The 21,962-nt window shown below is 42.4% G+C and overlaps 2 protein-coding genes across 2 annotated transcripts in view; one reads left to right on the top strand and one right to left on the bottom strand.

The window, feature by feature from the left end:
* Positions 1-4,435: 4,435 nt before the first annotated feature.
* The window catches only part of LOC135197053 (E3 ubiquitin ligase RNF121-like), a gene marked incomplete at its 5' end in the record, with an annotated part of 56,345 nt that continues 38,818 nt past the window's right edge, over positions 4,436-21,962 (bottom strand). The window contains 1 exon segment of the mRNA XM_064223988.1: positions 4,436-12,948. Coding sequence (XP_064080058.1) covers positions 12,799-12,948 — 150 coding nt within the window.
* LOC135197333 (E3 ubiquitin ligase RNF121-like) overlaps positions 13,373-21,962 on the top strand; it is a 23,550-nt gene continuing 14,960 nt past the window's right edge. The window contains exon 1 of the mRNA XM_064224474.1: positions 13,373-13,442. Coding sequence (XP_064080544.1) covers positions 13,373-13,442 — 70 coding nt within the window. The remainder of the gene's footprint in view (positions 13,443-21,962) is intronic.

Here is a 21,962-nt window from a genome sequence, read left to right as displayed (position 1 = left end):
TCCTTCAGATCCACAGAAAGCATGAAGTCGTTCTCCCTGATGGAATCGAGCACTGGTCGTACCACTTCCATCGTGAACCGAGTCTGCCAAACGAATCGGTTCAAGGGAGAGATCTATCACCAGGCGCCAGCCCCCCGAGGACATCTCCACCAGGAAAAGTCTACTGTAGAAGCCCGGCGACTGATCCCATACGATCTCCACAGCATGTTTGCTCAGCATGGCTTCTACTTCCTGCTGAAGCGCTATGTCCTTAGTCGAACCAGGAACGTACATCTGAAGATGGACCGGGTTGGAGGTGAGGGGTGGCCGAGACTGGAAGGGTAATAAATAAGCCTCCCGAAGAACGTTCACTATCCATGTCTGTGCTCCATAGCGCTGCCATGTTGCCCAATGGCTCGCCAGGCACGTCCCCAACTTCCCGCAGCAGGTGAGGGGGAACGCCATCCCTAGCGTTTCCCACCTCTCTTTGGCTTCTTCTTCCCAGATCCTCCTCGAGAGAAGGACTGGGAGGAGGGCTGGTTACGATCGCTCCATACCGAAGAAGTCAAAGGCAGAGTCTTTTCTCTGGGCTTCGATGAAGCAATCGTCTTAGCCGCAGAGGAAGCACTAGCTAAACTCTTTGGCTTAGCCGCAGTCACTCGAGGTTGACCAGACACCTTCGAGACTGCCTGGTGGTCCAGACAGTCACCGTCATCAGTGCGCCGTTGTTCCACCGCAGCGTCCACCATCTCTCTGGGGAAGAGAGAAGAGGAACTCCGCACTGGTCCGTTGCAAAGACCCAATGCCGCCTCTCGCCCAGTCACCCTGGTCACTCGGGTGAGGACAGCGTCCCTACGCCGAAGAACCAGGTTGGCCCACAGGTTAGCCGTCTGGTGGGCCAGGTAGGAGATGGCCCTACCTCCAGACTGGCACAGTCTCACAAAAGCCGGGTCCCCTTCAGGAGTGATGTTCCCCAAGGAGGCCGCGGTTTTTGACACTGTGAGGGACCACAGGTCAAGCCAGGAGACTGCTTGGAATGCTGCCATAGCGGTAGACTCCAAGGCAAGTGCATCTTGCTGCGAAAACCAGAGGTTCTCCGACAGGAGCTGCTGCAGAGACACCCCCGAGTTAGCCTAGCCAGCTCCGGGTTAACCTGTTTGGGCAGCAGAGGATCTTCCGAAGGCATGTAGAATCTCCTCTGTCGTGGTAGAGGCGGGGGAGCTTGGATGACCTACCAGACCGAAGCGAACCCTCCTGTACGGAAACAAGAGCATCCACCTGGCTCAGCACACTGTCAGCCAAGGCTAATCGCGGCAAACCCACCGTCGTCCTGGGTTCCTTTTTTGGGACCCCAGAACGACTCCAAACCTGATGTGGGCTCGGACGGTGGGAGCAGCGATCCTTCCCCGAGGTCGTTGTGCTGATGAATCAGCGCAATAACCTCTGCAAACGACCACTGGATCTCGGGAGTGACTGCAGACGGACCGTCAAGCCCATCCAGCGAGAACGCCCCCCGAAACCTCCTCCTTCCACAGGAGGAACCACAACAGACCCCTCATGGTCTCCTCCTGCCACTTGTGCATACGAATCTGGTCGATCCGAGGAACCGTGCCTGGTTTGTAGGGCGTCGGGGGGGGGTGGGGGATCTGATCGCCTCGCTCTTCCCGAGGAAGTTGAAGGGATAGGAAAGGAAGACCTGACGCTCATCCCGCGCCCACCGGCAGAACCAGTGTGCTGAGGGGGCTGCAGGCAATCTCCAACCCACGGTGGCGATCGAGCTGCAGGCCTAGTCGAGCGGCTGGACTGAGAACAGCGGCGATGGTCCCGAGCGTCAGAAGAGCTGCTGCAAGTCCCCCTCTCCGCCCGGCCCCAGTGGGAGCGGCAGTCAGGGAACCGGCAGAGTCCGCTGTCGCGGTGGGAGCGAGGCCTGCCCTCACGGCGCACCACGTCGCTTGGACCAGCCAAGGCTGGTTCAGGTGACCAAGGGGATCGCTTCCTTGCCTCAGCCCGCGGACGGTCTGGGACTGTCGGTACCTGCGGCTCGCTACGAGAGCGATCGCTGGCCTGGTGGGAGTCACCTGGATGACTCCCGCCAGTCTTCCGCCCCGTGGCTGGATCCTGGCGTCGAACGGATTCGGTTGCCTGGGTCTTAGCTGCACGGTCACCGGTAGGCAACCGTACACTCGGTACCTCTCGCGAACAAGAGGCCAAGACGGTACCTGGCGCGGAGGCAGAGCCTCTGGCGCCAGGCGAGGAGGTACCGGTGTTAGCCGGCGCTCCTCCGGTCCCCGTCTTCTTCCTTGCAGAAGGAGAGACAGGCCCCATTCCCGAAGGAACAGGAGGACCAGCGGAAGCCCCAACCTTCCCATTGGAGTGGGAAGGACCTTTAGAAGTCTCAGAGCGAGCCTTCTTAGGGGGGGGAGGAGGCGACCTTCTTCTTTTTAGGCTGTGGGGCCTTAGAAGTCGAAGGGGAAGCGGCGGCAGACGACGATGAAGACGACGACGACACCTTCCTCCTCCTCTTCTTCTTCAGGACCACCGTCAGGTCTTCCACCCAGGACGGAGCCGGGGCAGTTGCCGAAGCAACAGGGCCCGACTGCACCTATCCGGAAGGACCTGGGGTGGGAGCAGCAACACCACGAGCAGGAACGACGGCGGCAACTGGAACTGGAGCGGCAGCGTGGACAGGAACAGGAGGCGGGGCAGGAACTAGCGGCATCCTATGCACAGGTGGCAGGTCCAGCGGAGAGCTCTCAGGACACCGGAAGTCAGGGGCTGAGGCGAGAGCAGCAAAACCAGGTGGCAGCGCCACAGCGGGTATCCTCACCTCCGTCAGCGGCATCTGCACAGCGGCTGTCGGGGTCACCGTGGCTACATGCTGTGTGTACACCAGGTGCGGCAGCGCAGCGTAGCCAGGCGTGGATACCGTCGTTGTAGTGGTGGTGGTCGAGCCGTGGGTAACCGGCATAGACCCTCTCACCAGGTGACTCAGCAGCCCCTGAATCGTCGGTGTCCCCTGGAGGCCCAGGGAGTACCAGGCCCAGCCGAGATCGTTACCCATGGCAAGCAAACCTGAAGAAGGGAACAGAGTCGGGCTAGTAAGGGGGGGTTTACCCCTTGCCCGGGGAGGGGGGACAGATCTCACCCCGAGCGAACAGGACCCCGAATACAGCTGGATGTCGGGTACCTCACACCCCCCCCCCTCTACGCTCGACTGATCGAGCGAAGAGAAGGAACGAGATACCTCCCCCGAAGGGGAATGAGCCATACGAGGGAGCCGAGATGGAGGGAAGAAAGAGGAGGATGTGTCCGTGACCAGGGAAGCAATCGGAGAATCCTCCGACGACTCCCTGGCCGGCTTACGCGGCTTCTTCCTCTCCCCATAGCGCTCCCACTGCTCCTCCGACCAAGAAATACATACATCACTTCTCGGTGCGAGAGCAATCTCGCCCTCTACACCGAGTACAAAACTCATGAGGGTCGACATCAACAGAGGACCGAAAGACCCCACACTTACGGCCCTCCACACCAGGGAACAATCTGCGGCATGGGGGGACGCGGGGGTCTCTCCAGTTCTCGGGATTCCACAGCGAAGTTCAAACACTGTATGAAAACACAAAAAAACACACGTACTTACATATCCTTTTGCACAATCACACAGTAATAGAAAAAGCCAAAAGAAAATCTTCACACAGTGAAGTACACAAAGCACACGACGATAGCAGGCAGAGAGCCGAACAACACGTCTGTCTCCATCGGCGGCCGAAAGCAAAGCGACTCCTCTCCTCGCAGTCGAGCTGACCGCCAACTGCGGGACAAGCAGTTAACTACTGAATTCCCTTGTTCGAAGCTTACAACCGGTTCAGCTGCCGCTAAGTACCATTCCTATTGGTAAAGGACCGAGGCTTTGTATACGTACCGGAACAATTATAATTTGGTAAGAGGTGAGTTACCACTACCCGTCACAGGTGAGTAACCACTACCCGTCACCTACTGCCATTATTTAACCCTTTGAGGTTATAGGGGTCACAACATTCATGTGGAACACTTAAGACCAATTATGTACACAGCAATATTGTTTCTTATTGATTTTTGTAAATTTATTTTTCATTTCATACCCCAGATTTCAGGAATATTTTGAGGTGAAATATTTGAACCTTACTGCAGTATCTTTACAATTACAAAACGAAAAGGAATAAAGTCAAGAATCACAGAAATTACCCCAAAAGTTTTCTACAAATGGCGACATTTGAAGTCAGTGGAACATCAACAGCTGGGAGTCAACATCATTGAAATCTCAAAGGGTTAACTTCCTTGTTAACAAATCTTTAAAACCAGATTTGACAATGCAGCACTGGGGAATACTCCTGAATACTCCTAGGTAGAGCAATCATACCTTAAAATCTCACTTTACTCTTTTACTTTTTAAGTAAGGTAATATGAGTTAAATAACAACAACAAAAAAATTCTTTAATTAAAGATTTTTCCTAAATGAAAAATGGTCCATAATCATGACATCTAAGCTTTTACCTTAAAACACAACTACCTTTCATCAAGTCTTTATAAGAACTACTGACACAGCAAAATCCATGAAATAAAATCATGTAAACTGATCCAAGTAAAGAGGGTTTATCATACCAAATGCGGCCTTAAAACATCAGCAGATGGGAAGTGCAACAAATTAACATAGCTTGGAAATATGATGAATATTTAAGCTTCACTTTATTTTCCCTAGAACTTACATCTCTGATTAGACATACTGTACATAATCAAGAAAAACCTTCCACAACAAAAGATGAAGTTAATCAAACGACTGTGGAAGAATCCTAATAACTAACAAAGCAAAGATCTGAAATATTTAAATCTAAAGTCATTTGTATAAGCCAACACTGCCTATCAGCAAGAAGATTGGTTTAGAATATATGCTATTTAATACACAATTCTTATAAAAAGTTGACAGCTACTATTTGCTTTCAATTGTACTTGCAAAGGATAATTTTTCACTCTCACTTTTGGCCACAACTGGTCTGTTTACATCTGGTCAAGTACAAACAACAGTCTGCATGCTACGAAATCCTATAATTCCTATATGTTAATGCATGGACACAAACCCCAAGTTCACATAAACCTGAGAAGGGAAGACTGAAGTTGACCTCTTAACATATTTACCCAGCTAAGCTTCATAATACGAAATGTTTAAATGACACAACTCTCAAAACTGTGACAAATGACCTCAACAGGATGAGTCAATGTCAGCTTTGTTGAAAATGTAAGTGTGTATTGTCTTCAGACTATTTGGAAATATCTAGCACCATGACACAATCACAACAAAATTCTCACAGCATACCACTACAAAGAGATCTCGGTAAATATCCCTTCTTAATTGAATACGAAATGGAGATACTAAATAACATATGGTTATTACAACTCAAAATTGACAAATAGCTAATAAGGATCTGTCATCATGATTTGACTGGAACATTTAAATAAGCATGAATGAGGTGGTCTTTTCCACAAATGTCTGTACAGTAACAATTACAGACTTCTCTCAATAAATTCTATAAAATAGCACAAACTTAGGAGGGGTCTAATCCTGTCATTTGTGATGTGGATGTCCGTAATTTTATTATCGCAAAAAAAATTTTTGATTTCTATATCAAGAGACACAATACAAAAGAATCAAAATACTTTTAGCATTAAATCCTTATGTAAAGCAAAATGCACTTTCATGTCTGCTCATACCTCACAGAGTAAAGCCCCGAGAGCAAAAGACTGCATCTCATGAAAAAACTAAAATAACCAGCACCATAAACAGCACTGATGAGAGTATCATATAAAATAAGTTATTGGGATTGAATTGAATTGAATATAGAATACAGAATTCAGCGGTGAAATGGAAATTGACAGTAGAAGGTTTGAAAGGTGTAACAGGAGTAAAATCTCGCAGTTGCACTATGAATCAGTTATGGGGAGACAGTTTAATGCCATTCATCTATGAGCTGGTCCACTTTGCCTGACAAGATATTAACTTAATATTCTTGACTGAAGAACTACAAGTGGTAAGCACCCAACATCATGAGGTTTCAGGAAGTCATCTGGAGTCGATTGTTAGATGCACTTTTGCCCCTTCATAAGCCACAACTGCACGAAGATGACAACTTGATGAGTAGTTACAAACAAGAAAATTAATAACCTATAAGTTTTACTTCTTGCTATTATAGATTACCCACCTACAAACAAGTTTAGAATAGACTCTTAAAGCAAGACATATCAGAACTCTCAAAAGCACAATGACACTGTTGCTTGGTATGGGAAGGGTTACAAAAGTGATGAATATAGGAATTAAAAATTTGTGAAAATACCTTGCCTCAAGTTTTTAAGCAAGTGTGGCAAAATTAGCACCTACTGCTGAAGTTCTGCAATACATCTACATGGATTTCAGCACTATGAGAGGATTAGATGATGCATTTCATTTTGTTCATTTCATTAACGTTTTTACACATTCTGAATCTGGCGTGACCAGGGAAGCAGTCTACATGGCTTCTCTTGGTTGTTGTCTCTGCGTGGTTACTTAATGGTTAATGTCTGTGCAGTTACTTAACATGGTTAATGCCTGTGTGGTTACTTAACTTTCATTGAAAGCAAGGATAGTCAGCCAATCAGAGTAGTAGCGGATGTAGGTACAGCGCAATGAAGCCCAGTGGAGAAGCACAGAAAATCAAGATTTAAAGGCAAAGATGTAAGTCTAACACAGTTAGAAATTCTGGCAGGAAAAGCAAAGAAAAAGAAAGTGGAAAAGACTCTCCTGCCATTTAACTCTGTAAAGGGAAAATCTAGTGTTAAACCTTTGACAATGATGACAATGACATGCAAGAAATAAGAAAAGATGGCAACAAAAGAAAGTACATATTGCATAAAGGCCATTTTTTGGAGTCAGAAATTTGATCCATCTCAATGAACCCACACCATGGTAACAGTTGAAGTAGATAAAGCTAATATTTCAGCACATGAAACTATTAGATTAACAATGCATTTTCACTGTCATCCAAACTGGAGATGGTTAAATTTGTGGTTTTAATTCTAGCGCCCTAGGTCACTTCAGTATACACAAAAGAGTTCCAACCTCAGGTACCACCTAAGTCTGGGTCAACATGCAAGCTTCTACCTATGTGGGTTTGGGCATTCTCCTTACCCAGGTAACTGGGACTACCATATGTATTAAGGGTGTGTTGGTCATTCAAGTGATACAAATTGGTGGTTACTGGAACTAAAAATAACTTAAGCAAACCAAAGAAACATTATTTGCCAACAAAACACGAGGTTATGCATCATGTTACAAGTCTGCCCATTCTGTTGATGCTACTGTCCTTAATCTCCTGAAAGGCCATATGGTATATTACAGTTCATCAATACCTATCAACGAGTACTTTAATGACACCATTATGTTAATTTCGAAACACACAGAACTTGCCAAAAGGATCTTACACTTATACGAGAATTAAAAATTAAGAGCAAGGTAAAACTGAAACAGCTGGGCATTTACACAGAATGAGATCACAAACAGAATGCAACACAATGGGCAACCCGATGTGACATAACGCAAACTTCATACGGTAGCCCCCAACATGCCAAAGATTATACCACTCATTAACTTCCTTCATAGCCCTCAGAGTAACAGCAAGCAAATCACACACACTTCCACATAACTTCCCTTGAGCTGAGGTATGACAGTCAAGTCATCATGCACACAAACAAGGAATATTACATTAAAAATCAGACTGATGATAATATACTGTATAGAACATTCAAAGCTACCAACTGATATATTCATAATCTAGTACGTATCTATTAATATATCGTGATACAAACTGAAACCAGACAGCTTAGATAAATACAAATAATATATGAACAATGCACGAAGAATATTCAGCATATACTGTAATAATGTTCACATCATTAATAGGTACAGCGACCAGACCATCAAGTAGTAGTATTCCAGAATTGTGGCAGAAGAGTGAGAGCAAAATTCAATCAATGAACTAACCCAAGATGAATGAAAATAAAATCAGGTATTCTAATATTATAAACAAGCCTTCTTGTAGCAGCTTACAAGTTTGCACAAAGAAAACAAAGGTCTGATGTTACTATAAGCATTTTCCTAAAGTATTGTAACTGGAATAACTTCTACTAGAGAGCAACAATTTTTAGTATGATATAAAGATCAAAGAGAAATAACATACGGATAGGATGTTCACGAGTGTAAACAATAACTTTTCACTCATTCTGAAAGATGCCTCAAATAATAATGTACATTATAAAAGAACTATTATAACCAGAAACATTACCTACTCTTCAAAAAAGATTATCTGAAAATATTCATGTAATATTATTAGTCGTTTAAAACGGATTCTACATGAATATATTGGTGCTAAAAATGTTCTTAATTCAAATAAATGATTAGCAATTCTAATGATTAATTCTTCTAAAGATGCAGTCACTGGAGCACTAAGCTTTTAGAAAGCATAGAGCATTTTCAATAAGGCAACTTTACTATCAGATACTTTAACAGAACGAAGGCAATTCAGCTGCTGAAAACTATAAACAGTAACACACAATGACAGGACACTGAGAGTGTACAAAGACGAAAAACTTACTAAATCTATAACACATATCTACAATCATACAATTCAAAATAAACATCAATTATATCAAGTTTTGACAAAACAAGAGCACTTATAAAACTACCACTGTACCCATAAGGAACAGAGGTCAGGTTCTTGATACTATTAGTCAGATGGTAAATACTCAATGATTTACACCACTGACCAATATTTAAACTTGTCTAAGACTTCAAATCATTAAACCGAAGTTTATTCTTCACATACAATTTAAAATATATTTTTGTTAAATAGAAATTCATGCTCAAATTTTTCTTATTGGACTATCAGCAAACTGCTTGCATTACCAAATCCACTTTCAGGTCAAAGCATTTATGAGGAAATTTCAAAACTACCAAAAGTGGATACCAATTTGAACTATAACAACCAAGTTAACTAAGTTAGAAAAAAAACACCAATCACAAAGAACCACAATTAATTACATGGCTAGAAACCATTTTTTTTAGATCACCTTTCATCATCCCTCTACTATTTCATAATAGGATTATCTGAGCTAATATACAATAGTACGGAAAATCTTTTACCCACAATGTCTGAGAACTATAAGTGGATTGAAGGCTTGCATAACACAAAACATCTTAACCAATATAGAAGTTGATATCGCTACCAACAGCAAAATCTTTTAAAATATTGCCTTGCCCAGTGTATACTGCCCTTATATAATTTTTGTACATTCTTGGAAACCCAGTATTTTTCAGCTGTGAACCAAACCTTGAACCATAATCATCTGTGAGCCAAAGTCTCACCAAGCAAACATACACAGAAGGAAAGCCTACCAATATGGTAGTCCTGTAACTTTTAAATGCTTCATGCGGCCAGCCTTCTGAGTGGCAAAATCTGGTAAGGAACAAAGACCTATATATTAGCCTAAGTTTGAACATTCAAGATATCCTATGTCTAAAAATAATTCTACAAAACTTCCACCATAATGTAAACTGTATTTTAACATTTAATTTGAGAAATTTATCTCCAAAATGCAGAACTTCTAGATTTATAACTTACAAAAAGAACACCCTCGCTAAAATAGCTATGTAAAGAAAATTGGTACATTCATTGGATACTATTTACACTATATACCTACAAAAACCAAGGGAACATGAACAAATCTCCATCAACAAGAGCTTCTATGTACAATGTCAGCATGTAAAGTAACTGATCAAAATTATTTTCAACAAATTAGAATCTGAATACATAAACTTTTAGTTCAAAATAAAAGACATTAGTAAATTCTTTTTATATCATACCATGCTTAACTATGCAGGCAAATTAAAGCAATGAATTACCATCTGTGTTCTATAGTAAATCAGCCCTTAAGTCAAGTTGCCAACAGTGACAGTCTTCAATCTGAACAAAATGCTATAATAAAATAACTTGTAGGCAGAGTAAGTGGTGGTACTATTCAATCTCAAATGCAAGTGGATGGAAAATTTGAAAGGTGTTGTTGCAAAGGATGTTTCAATTTATAAAGCTCTTACTCAACCCTAATGTAATATCTCTCTTCTCTTTACTATGCCTCCCCATACAATAAAGTATGAATTAAATGTTTTTTTTTTCACTCATCACTGTAGAGAAAATAAAAAAAAAACATGGTTAGCATAAGTATACAAATTTTTAAAATTGACTTTGCTACTAGAAAACAAACATATAATGTAAAGAATATAATAAAAACTTTCATAGGATACTTCTCCAACACAGTAGAAAATAATAATAAACATCAGAAACAGAATAAAAAGAAAACAGAAAAGAATACAGTATAGTTAATCAAATTTACTCAAGAATAACCAATCAAATTTACTCATGAATCTAAACTCTAATAGTGATGGGTGACTAAAGACTGCTGACTTATAACAAGAAGTATAAATCACACTACCTCCACTGATTCTGAGAAAACCATATACTATATATACCAAATCAATACTGGCTACTTCAAGTAATATTCATTACATTCTTTAAAGAATAAGTTGCAAAAAAATCAGAGGATCAGCTTGAAATATCTGAGACAGTGATACTTACCTGTCACAGAGCTCTGTCAATATTAAAGTGAAAAAAAAACCTGGATGAAACAAGCTATCGGTGGTATTTGGATTGAAAATTGGAAGGAACATAGCATCTAAAAATAAGTACTGTATTAATTCTAAATGGATACACAAACTTACTGCAAATATATATACATAATCATATTGAAACATGCTTTTAATTACTTGATAAACCCCAATTCCAAGCAGTGCTAGATTACCTGTGAGAGTTCTATAAAGGCTTTAAAATTAGTAAGTAGTTTAATCATGTATAGTTTCTTAATATTTGTTTGCTGAAAAGGAATGTGAACTAAATAATAAGTACTTCCCAATATAAAGTGACAAAACTGGCTAGGTTTATTGAGAGAGAGAGAGAGAGAGAGAGAGAGAGAGAGAGAGAGAGAGAGAGAGAGAGAGAGAGAGAGAGAGAGAAATTCTTTTTTTCAGAAGGAAATTCAATTACAGAATAACTTTTATAATGTTTTGTTACCAATTTAAGGTGATTCTCTCATTTGCACTGTAAAGTATAGTAAAATACAATATATATGATATAAATTGGAAATATTGTTTCCTGCCATAAGTGTACAGCAGTACACTGATAATACACCTACAACTTCCACATTTGGCATGAAACATCAGCTGTGAAAATGGCAATAAGAATACCATGGACCACTTTAAATAGTGACAGGTGACTGCTCAAAATTATCCTTTTCTCTCTATGCAGTCACCACTCAAACCACTGTCATGGTTTAAAGCCCATGTGCAGTACTGTAAAATACTGTACAATGCATAGTTTTTAATAACTTTATAGTGTTACTGAAATGTGAGATATTAGTGATATGAAGGGCTGCAAATTCAAATTTTGTATACTGCTTTGTTATTCAAATAAATGGCACAAAGTTGTGAGTAATGAGTATATTTGTAAAGCATGTCTTTCTGCCTACAGAGGGCTACTTAATGATATATCATAACTAAACTCAAACCATTCACAAATCCATTATTAACACTACAGTAAAATTTCAAAAGCTGACAAAAGCTTTAACCCTGTTCTTGATATGCCATTACATAACAGCAGAAATCTTCAAATCCTATAAAATGTACAGGTTTTCAAATTCTATCCAAATGGCTCAGTTTCATGTAAAAGATATCTCTTCCACTTTCCATCATTAATTTTCAAAATTTCATCAAGTTTCCTAACAAAGTACAACTATTTCTATGTTTTAAATACAACCTATTCATAATCAAGTTAAAGGAACAATAAGGGCAAATATCTTTCTACCAAAGCCTTCTGATTAAGATGCTATGTATGATATGCAAAACTTTTTCACTACTCATATTTACAACTTATGCAATGTTAGTTTCATTGATAAAGCAACTATTGTATATCAAATAGGAAATTTGTTCTGCTGTGATTACAACATTGTCACACACATTTACAACCATTCCCTCAGCCCTCAAAGAGTATTTAAAGTTCAATAACTGAACCCCAATTTCTAAATTTCTACTCCTCTTTTTTTTTTTGCCTTCAATGGTTCATTAACCTACAATCGCTTTTTCCATTGTTGATTTAAATGTACATATTCAGTAATGGAAAAACTGAAAAACATTTCTAAAATGGTATACCCTAATGCAAACACAATCACAAATCCTTGCCTAAGATTACAAAACAAAAAGGCAGAGAAAACAAAAGAAGCTTCTCTTATGAGCAATAATAAAAATGCAACACTTTGATAATGAATCTATAACACTTTTTACATGAAACAATGGACAGCAGCTGAATTCCTTCTAATAACCTCTACCTTAAATCTACCGCATATGTTCATGGTAACAATAAAGAAGTTCGTTCATGCCTAAGCTGCAAACTCAAATGTATCATCCCCTAATATGCACTTGAAAACTCCACCCTCTGTGTTACCATACTAAGAATTCCAGCTCTTCATTAAGGAAAAATGTCAGGTATAACCTTGCAGTATATGCAACACTGTAGAAACTACATAACCATTACAAAATATATATAAAGCTAATCAATAAATAATACAAAATATTTATCATTTGTTTACAACAGTACAATTCATACATTCATAAAAATCTAAATGGTCATGACTAGATATCTACAGTAAGAATGGTTATTGTAAACCCAGGTAATTATTTATGCCTTGAACCAAGAATATGATTGCTGGTTGCCATGCCACTAAAAGTCTTATCCAATCCAACAACTGTCCATAAAAGACGTGAGGTTTTTCCCATGGGTTACAAAACATCTTCTTCAAATCAACCTGGAAAGAACAAAATATACTGAGTCAGTAATCAGTATCAAGAGTTGTTGAGTTGAGTTGAATATAAAATTTAGGCCAAAGGCCAAGCACTGGGACCTATGAGGTCATTCGGCGCTGAAATGGAAATTGACAGTAAAAGGTTTGAAAGGTGTAACTGGAGGAAAACCTCGCATTTGCACTATGAATCAAGTGTTACAAGATGGTGGAAAGTAAGATGAAGAAAGGGTATATGAAAGGAGGTACAGTAAAAGGAACGAAAGTGGTTGCAGCTAGGGGCCAAAGACACGCTGCAAAGAACCTTAAGTAATGCCTACAGTGCACCGGACAGGGTCCACTGACAGAACTAACCCCCTACGGGAAATCAGTATCAAGAGACTTCTTAACATTTGATCACCCAACTTCAATAAAAAAGAATTTGGTTACGATGAAGAAAATGATGATGATCAAGATTAATGGTGATGATGATGATGATGATGATATCCTTCAAGTCTTTGGTAGTAACTAGGATTACTTACTATGTTTTTGAACCATCTGTGACAGAATGGGCATCTATTAAAAGAAAAATTCTAATGAAAAACTAACGACTATAAGGTCTTTCGTTCGCAACAGAAGAGGAGCACTCTCATGAAATTACCATTATCTGGACCATAAAATAATTTGAGCCTTTAGACTGATCACATCTGTATGAAGAACTAGGTGTTTGTTATAAAAGCCTCATTGATTCATAAGCATCACACCAGTTATATTATGACTAAATCGTTTTTCAAGTGGGAAGTAAGTCACTGTAATTACAATTAAATACCAAATTTGTAACTAATTTGTATTTTTCATAACTAACAAACCTGAGGTCTTAACATTAGGATTTACTAGCGCCAAGCTGGAAACCGGTAGAATTAAAATTACACTTGTGAGATCCAGGGACTAATGGCATCTATACCAGGTCACGGGGCATGTATACCCAGAATGCCCACGGCTACCTGTGACCCACCAGTTATATTTCTAACCCAGTTTAGACTGCTAGAGGGGTGGTTCGAGGTGGGCCTTTAACTGTTAAGACCTCAGGTTTGTTAGTTATGAAAAATACAAATTAGTTACAAATTTGGTATTTGTTCATACACGAAACAAACCTTCGGTCTTAACATTAGGATAGACTTACTATTGGAGGGAGGTAAGTCTCTACAACTGACTGGGAGTTTGCCACCTTATCCATTTCCGAATATATAGGGAAATTCTAAGAGAATGGACAATGAACCTAGGACCAAAGATATAAGCGGATCTATTGGTTTTCCCCCACTGGGTGTAGATACCATTCTACTGTTTACTCTTGTCCCTTGCAACTGGATCCACCTTCACCCCTCTTTTCCCTATTATCCAGAGGGGTGTGTTGCTACTGAAAAGTATATCATCACCTAAGATAGCTTCACAGTATGGCTGACCACCTCACCTGCATCTAGTCCGTTCCAGCACATGACGGTACTCTCCTTCATATTGCCCGTAGTTAAAGGAGTAGGAAGAAAGTAGTAAAGAAAAAAAAAGACCAGTCATCCCATTCATTCTACTTTCACACCTTCATCTTAGACTAGACGCAAACTGACCCGCCAGGGGCACTGGATGAACTATATCACTTGTTGGGCCGCCACCACTGGACCCAAGGAAAAGGTGTCCAAGGATCTATGGGCAACATCTTTCAAATAAAATGAGGTGAAAGTTGTTTGGCGTTTCCACACACCAGTTTCAGAATTCTATCCACAGACATGTTCTTCTTAAATGCCAGGGAAGCACTCACGCCCCTGATGTCATGAGCTCTAGCTCCCACCTGGCTATCTGACCCTCTGTCTTCTGCCGTATAAGCATCTCTGATCGTCTCCCTTAGCCAAAACGATATTGTATTCCTGGACACTTCCTTCTTGTTCCGTCCTGTACTTATGAACAACCTCCGGCACCCCGGCCTGAGGTGCCTTGTTCTCTTTAAGTACTCCCTTAGTGCCCTGACGGGGTACAGGAGCATCTCAGCTTTGTCGTTGTCTACAAAGTCTGCCAAGGAAGGTATGGTAAAGGAGTCGAATCTGCCGTCTACTATTGTTGGATTTTGGGTCTTGGCCACGAATTCTGGGACAAACTCAAATACCATTGATCTCCAACCTCTCGAGTGCTTTATGAGATATGAGGGGCCATGTAGCTCCCCCACCCTTTTGGTTGAAGCCAGGGCCAATAAGAAGACTGTCTTCAGGGTCAGGCTCCTATCCGTTGGACTGCCTTAGTGGTTCGTAGGGGGTTTTGTCAGACTACTCAGTACCTTGGTCAGATCCCAATCTGGGGCTTTTAGCTCCTTTGGTGGGCATGACTGTTCAAGCTCCTCATCAGCATGGCAAACTCCCATGAAGACGATATGTCCACTCCTTTTCATTCGTAAGACTGAGGCTAGAGCCGCCCTGTACCCCTTCACTGCAGATACAGACATATGTTTTTCTGTTCTGAGATATATCAGAAAGTCTGCTAACTGCTGAATAGTGGTACCGAGTGGAGACAAGTTCCCTCTACGACACCAATCACAGTATGCTGACCACTTTCCTTGGTATACTGTCGCAGATGATTTTCTGATATTACCTGCCATCTGAGTTGCTGCTTTCTGCGAAAACCCTCGGAGGAGATACTTGACAGTCTCCACCCGTGAAGCGATAGGGACTTCACCGACTGGTGGTACCTCTCCACGTGCGGCTGACACAGAAGGTTGCTCCATGGAGGTAACTCTCTTGGCACATCTACTAGGAGTTCCAGTAGGTCTGGAAACCACTCTGCTTTCGGCCATAACGGGGCTACCAGGGTCATCTTGAGGTTCTGAGACCGCATTACCCTGTTCAGAACCTGACGGATTAGACAAAATGAAGGAAATGCGTACACGTCCAGATTGTCCCAGGGGTGTTGTAGCGCATCTTCTGCTACTGCCTCTGCGTCTGGGACTACTGAACAATACACTTCCAACTTTTTGTTGTACCTGGTTGCGAATAGGTCTTTGATCGGTCCTTCCCACAACATGAGCATCCTGTCCACTACCTTTTGGTGCAGGGACCACTCCGTTCCCAGAATCTGATCCCTGCGGCTCAACTTGTCGGCCACTATGTTTCTTTTTCCCGGAATATACCTGGCCTTGATGTCTACCAGGTTCTCTATAGCCCACTGGTGAAGTTGAACTGTCATCACATGTAACTGCCGAGAAACTAGGCCTCCTTGCTTGTTTATATAAGCTACTACTGTGGTGTTGTCTGACATCAATACCACTGAGTGTCCCTTTACTCTCTCCCTGAATTCCTGTAGAGCCAGAAAAGCTGCTTTCAACTCCAGCACGTTTATATGGAGTTCTCTGTCCTTGCAACTCCATTTTCTGACACCATCAACTCCTCCATATGGGCTCCCCAGCCTTCTAGTGACACATCCGAGAACAGCAAGAGGTCTGGGGAGGATTGTTGAAGGGGGACACCCACTGTCAGATTGTCGTCGTTCACCCACCACAGCAAGTCTTTCCTCACTTCTGCCGACAAGGGAATTTGCTCGTACGGGTGATCTACTGTTGGTGACCAAAAACTCCTTCATCCTCCATTGTAGGGACCGAAGGTGTAGCCTTCCTTGTGGTACTAGCTTCTCCAGGGAGGTTAGGATTCCCAGCACCACCTGCCACTGTCTTGCTGGCTGTGTCTGTTTTCCCAGAAAGGCATTCACCACTTGTTTGCATTTCTCTACTCTTTGGTCTGTCGGGAATACTTTGGCTTGTGTTGTGTCTATCACCATTCCCAGATTTTCCAAAACGTTGACTTGGATCCACTGCGACTTCTCCTGATTCACCACAATACCTAGGCTGTGACAAAGCTGCAGCCGGCCGCCCTGTCCCTGAGTAATTTCTCCCTGGACTTTGCTATCACCAGCCAATCGTCCAGATATCTTATTAGCCTGATCCCCTGAGCAATGCGCCCTACGCCGCCAAGAGGGTGAACACTCTTGTAAAAACTTGAGGAGACGTTGTCAATCCGAAGCACAGGACCTTGAATTCGAAAGCTTTCCCTGCAAGACTGAAGCGGAGAAATTTCCTTGAAGACTGATGGACTGGTATCTGAAAGTATGCGTCCTTTAGATCGACTGTCAGCATAAAGTCTCCGATTCTGACTGCTTGTAGAACCGTTTTCGGAGTTTCCATCTTGAAACTGGTTTTCCTTATGAACAGATTCAGCGTTGACAGGTCTATTACTGTCCTCCACTCCCCGTTGGCTTTGGGTACCAGGAAAATCCTGCTGTAGAAGCCTTTTGCCGGACTGCATACTTGTTGCACAGCTCCTTTTTCCATCATCTTCTTCACTTCGTCCTGCAGAATAGTGGCCTTCTGAGATTTGTGGGCATAAGTGACGTGGGGTAATGGTTGATCTGTCAGGGGCGGGGTTACTCGAACGGGATCAAATACCCGATCCTGAGAACATCCACCACCCACTGCTCTGCCCCTAGTTCCTGCCACACCTTCCAGTGATTTGCCAGGCAACCCCCCACTGGTGTGGCCGAGTGATGGGAGGCGCCCATCCTATCTTCTTGAGCCTCTCCCTCTTCCCCTATTGCCCCTTCCTCTGTAGTTTCTATTGTGAAAGGGCCACCGATGAGTTATCCTCTTTGGGGAAGAGGGTCTTGTGACTCTATTAGGGATGCTATGTCCTCACTGTCTTCTTTCGAGACATCTGCTGTTGTCTTCCCTCCAAAGGAGTAGTTTGACTGTTAGACATTTTCCTAACTGCCTGTTGCACCAACCTATCGTTAGTGTCCATCCTTCTTCTATCTATCGCCTCTTCCAGTATGACCTCTGGCAACAGCAGTTGCGATTCCAAGATATCCCCATTCCTCATTGCTAACAGGGAATCCAAATCTACATTGCGGCTTAGTCTAGCCAACGCTGCATCTCTCCTCATTAGCAGGATATTTGCCCAAACATTGGCACTTACGTTTGTCAGGTACGCAATCGCCTTGGAACCTGACTGTAGTAATCTAATGAACAATGGTTCATCCACTACTTTTCTTGTTGCTTCCGAGGATGCAATCTTCGCCACTGCTGTTGACAATAGTTTAACCAAGAAGCAGCCTGAAAGACAGAAGAAGCTGTTGCTTTTAACGTAGCAGCCTCTTGGTACGTCATCGAAGGGCACTCCATTTTAACCTGATCCAAGGTTAATCCAGGCCTTAACCTTACAACATTAGGGTTCATTTGTCTAGACAGCAAAGGGACCTTCGGTGTCGTATAATATTTCCTTTGCTTTATCATTGGAGGGGGAATAAATTTAAATGATCTATTAGATCTTAAGGAATTATCCCTTCCTGCAATCTTTGCGTTTACGTGTTGCAAGACCGATTCCGCATGACTCGAACAAGGCAATTCATACGACACCTTGGTATCCCTCTTTAGTCCAAATGCCATGTCAATTCCAGGAGGAAGCATACTGGCCGGTGTTTCTGTCTTCTCCGAAAGGTTATTGAATTGACGAATCAAATCAATCACCTCTGCATACGAGGCCAGAAACTCTTGGTTTTCTCCTTCCTCCGGCTCTAGTGTACCATTCTCCGTCACAAGGGATGTTGTCTCGCCTCTATCTTCTGACAGACGGCCCGGAATTCCACGGCCGTCTGCCCCTACGGCCGCGGTCTCTTTGATCTTTGCTGGCCGCTGTTGGCTCGATCCCGGATAGTCAGCAGGGGAACGAGAACGTCTCACTCTTTCTCTGCTCACGGATCTAGAGCAAGAATCTCGTCTAGATCTCCAAGATGAAGGCTCCCTTAAGACAGATATAAGTTCGTCTCTATTAGTATTGGCATCGTTTTCGAGCGTCGGCGAGCCCGGCCTCGACCTTCTATCCAGACGGACACTGCCTTCCACGAACGTATCCGCCGAGGTAGCCAACTCTCTATTTTTCGTACTTTTAATAGGAGCCTTATTGTCCTTCGTACGTATTTTGAACGGCCTTACGGGCGAAACTGGGACCTGCATTCCATCCTCTGCTGCACCTTTCGCCGCCAACGTCGATTTTACCAGAGGTATCGTAGTTTTTGCGATCCGAACTGGCAACTCCGCCTCGGCCGCTAGCCCGCCGGCCGTCACCTCTCTCGCTTGTTTGGATTCTTGCGAACGGCTTCGTCTGCCAACCTTGTGCTTAATAGCCACTGATTTCCCGACCTTCCTGCTGACTTGGAAATGACAGTCTTGGTCCGAAGATGAGGAAGAATTTATTCTTCTCCTCTTAGCCCGAGGATCCGCCAGGAACTCCCGAATCCTCCTCTAACGCTTGACTGGCGCTCGCCGTGACGTTATCGGACTTAGCGATGACGCCGAACTAGAGGAAGAAGACGAAGAAGGCGAATCACACTTTTTCTTTTTGTCTCTCTTATTCATTCTCTTCTCTATATCCTGTAATTTCTGCATTACAGTTTGCATTGACGGGTCAGAAGGCGTATTAGCGTCTGGGTGCAGCGAAAAAGGCCGAGAATCGGTCTGTGACGTCATCACGCCTGCCATATCGGAGTGTGACGTATGTTGTGACGTCATCCCTCTCGTAGGGAGAGACTGAGAGGTTTCTGCTGGCAACCGCATGTTTGCTGCCAAACTACCTCCCATGTTCTGCATCGCTGTAAACACTGAGTGTGATGGTGAAGCCGCGGCATTAATTCCCATAAATTGCAAGCCCGCGGGATGAGGAACATTCAGCGCTGCCGGACCCTGCTGGAACCGTGACGTCATATAATGCGCAAGCAGACCATCCAAGGTTGGTACGCCTGGTAGGCCTAGCGCTGACCACGTACCATCTAACCTATGCGCTTGAGAAGCAGGAGCCTGGAACAAAGATGGCGGATCTCTCCCTCTACTTGCTGGGAACAAAGGAGAGTGCATATTATTCATAAGATTACCCAAGGCCCCTCCTGACGTTTCCGATACAGAACCGCTAGGAGAAACCGAAGGGGTATGAGACAAATCAAAAGCAGGTGGAGAAACATATGGAGCAGCCTGGTTTATTGCCGATACAAAAGCAGCCGGTAAGGTTTGGTCATCCAAAGATGGCGTCACCACCTTCCTTTTGTATTGGCTTTTCCCATAGAACTTCTTCCACTGTTCCACCGACCAACCGCGACAAACAGAACACGGATTAGTAACCGTACATACGTTTTCCCTGCACCTACTACACGTTGGATGAGGATCCGTCGACACCGAAGTTAGGAACCTAGAACATGGAAAGCCACTGACTCCTGGGCATTTCCTTTGTCTCCTCTTCGAAACGGTAGACGATCCCGATGTTGAGGCAAAATTCTCCATCATACCACGTATACACTCTTATCACACACTGATCACACTTGGAGAAAGAAAAGGAATGAAAAATAAAAAATGAAATGGATAAAGAATGGGCAAACTGAAAAACCGGCTTTAAATCAGATAGACAGTAACACGTCTTATCTTAAAGGCGGTAGGAAAATAACTGGTGGGTCACAGGTAGCCGTGGGCATTCTGGGTATACATGCCCCGTGACCTGGTATAGTTACCTTTAGTCCCTGGATCTCACAAGTGTAATTTTAATTCTACCGGTTTCCAGCTTGGCGCTAGTAAATCCTAATGTTAAGACCGAAGGTTTGTTTCGTGTATGAACAAATCGTTTTTCAAGTGGGAGGTAAGTCACTGTATGTCTAGGATTGCTTGCATAAGGCTAATGGAACCAGGAGAGCTCTTAACATCTGTACTATGTTAGAAATATTGGCTCCTAAAAAATAAAAAGGTAAATAACAGTTATGGGCAGCTAACATAACTGATATGGTAAAAGATCAACTGTAAGGAACAAATTAATCTTCTTAACAGTTAACTCAACTGAATAGTAACACTAATGAGCAACTTTACAAAAGTAATTCAGTAACACTAATGAGCAACTTAACAAAAGGTAAAGATACACAACTGTTAGGTAACAAATGCAGCAAGTGAGGTAATTGATTTACTGCAACTAAATACAAATATAAAAAAATAAATCATATTTATCAAATAAAAGAAAAATCAAAATAATTCTACACAGCACTGCCAAACCTCATCAATTAAAACTAGACAACACAAGTACACAAAAAAGGATGGCTATTATACATACTAATATACTACAGACACACAAAAAACAAACAAAATACATAATAAAAAACTCAATATAACTAAAAAATAATGCAATCCACATACCAAAAACAAGACAGGTTAATACAAACAGAATAGATATACATGAAATAAAAAAACTGTTATTAGGCACAAGTAGTAACTAGAGAACCGGAAAACCTACTAAACTTGTTAGTTATCAATAACGTAACAGCTTTCCATTACAAGCAAAATAGTGAAAAAGATTTTAACAGGGTAGAATTAAAAAGAATTACATATTTTTGAAGCAAACAAGCTGGTGAGTATTCTATTAACTCATGAATTATGAGGTGGCTGGCAGAATGATGCCTGATGGTACAGGTGACATCAGTATCTGGAACGAGTGTTCTCTTTTCTGACCTAAAGGCTGAGTCTGGGGATCATCACGCACCACAATATGAGAGTATGACTGACGAGTTTTTATGAAATAATAAACTTTTCTTCACCATAAATCCAATACTTTTACCAAGACTGACTACCAACATAAGAGGAGAGATCTCGTATGCTACTAGTTATTATCATTATTATTCAGATGATGAACCCTATTCATACGGAACAAGGCTACTGGGCCACTAACTTGAAATTCAAGCTTCCAAAGAATGTGGTGCTTATTAGGAAAAAGTAAGAGGAGGTAAAGGGAAATATAGAAAGATAAAACTTCATTTATTAAAATAAGGAAAAATACATTTTTAAAAAACTGTCTAGGTGTTAAAACAAGTTTGTGAAGTAAGGGAATGCAGCACTGAATAAAAAAGCTCTGAACTGAATTGAACTGAATATAGAATTTAGGCCACTGGGACCAGTAAGATCATTCAGAGCTGAAACGGAAACTGACAGT

The sequence above is a fragment of the Macrobrachium nipponense genome, chromosome 18 (assembly GCF_015104395.2).
Source record: "Macrobrachium nipponense isolate FS-2020 chromosome 18, ASM1510439v2, whole genome shotgun sequence".
Taxonomy (NCBI): domain Eukaryota; kingdom Metazoa; phylum Arthropoda; class Malacostraca; order Decapoda; family Palaemonidae; genus Macrobrachium; species Macrobrachium nipponense.
Note: the sequence above shows the minus strand (reverse complement) of the source record. Positions and strands in the feature narration are given on the sequence as shown.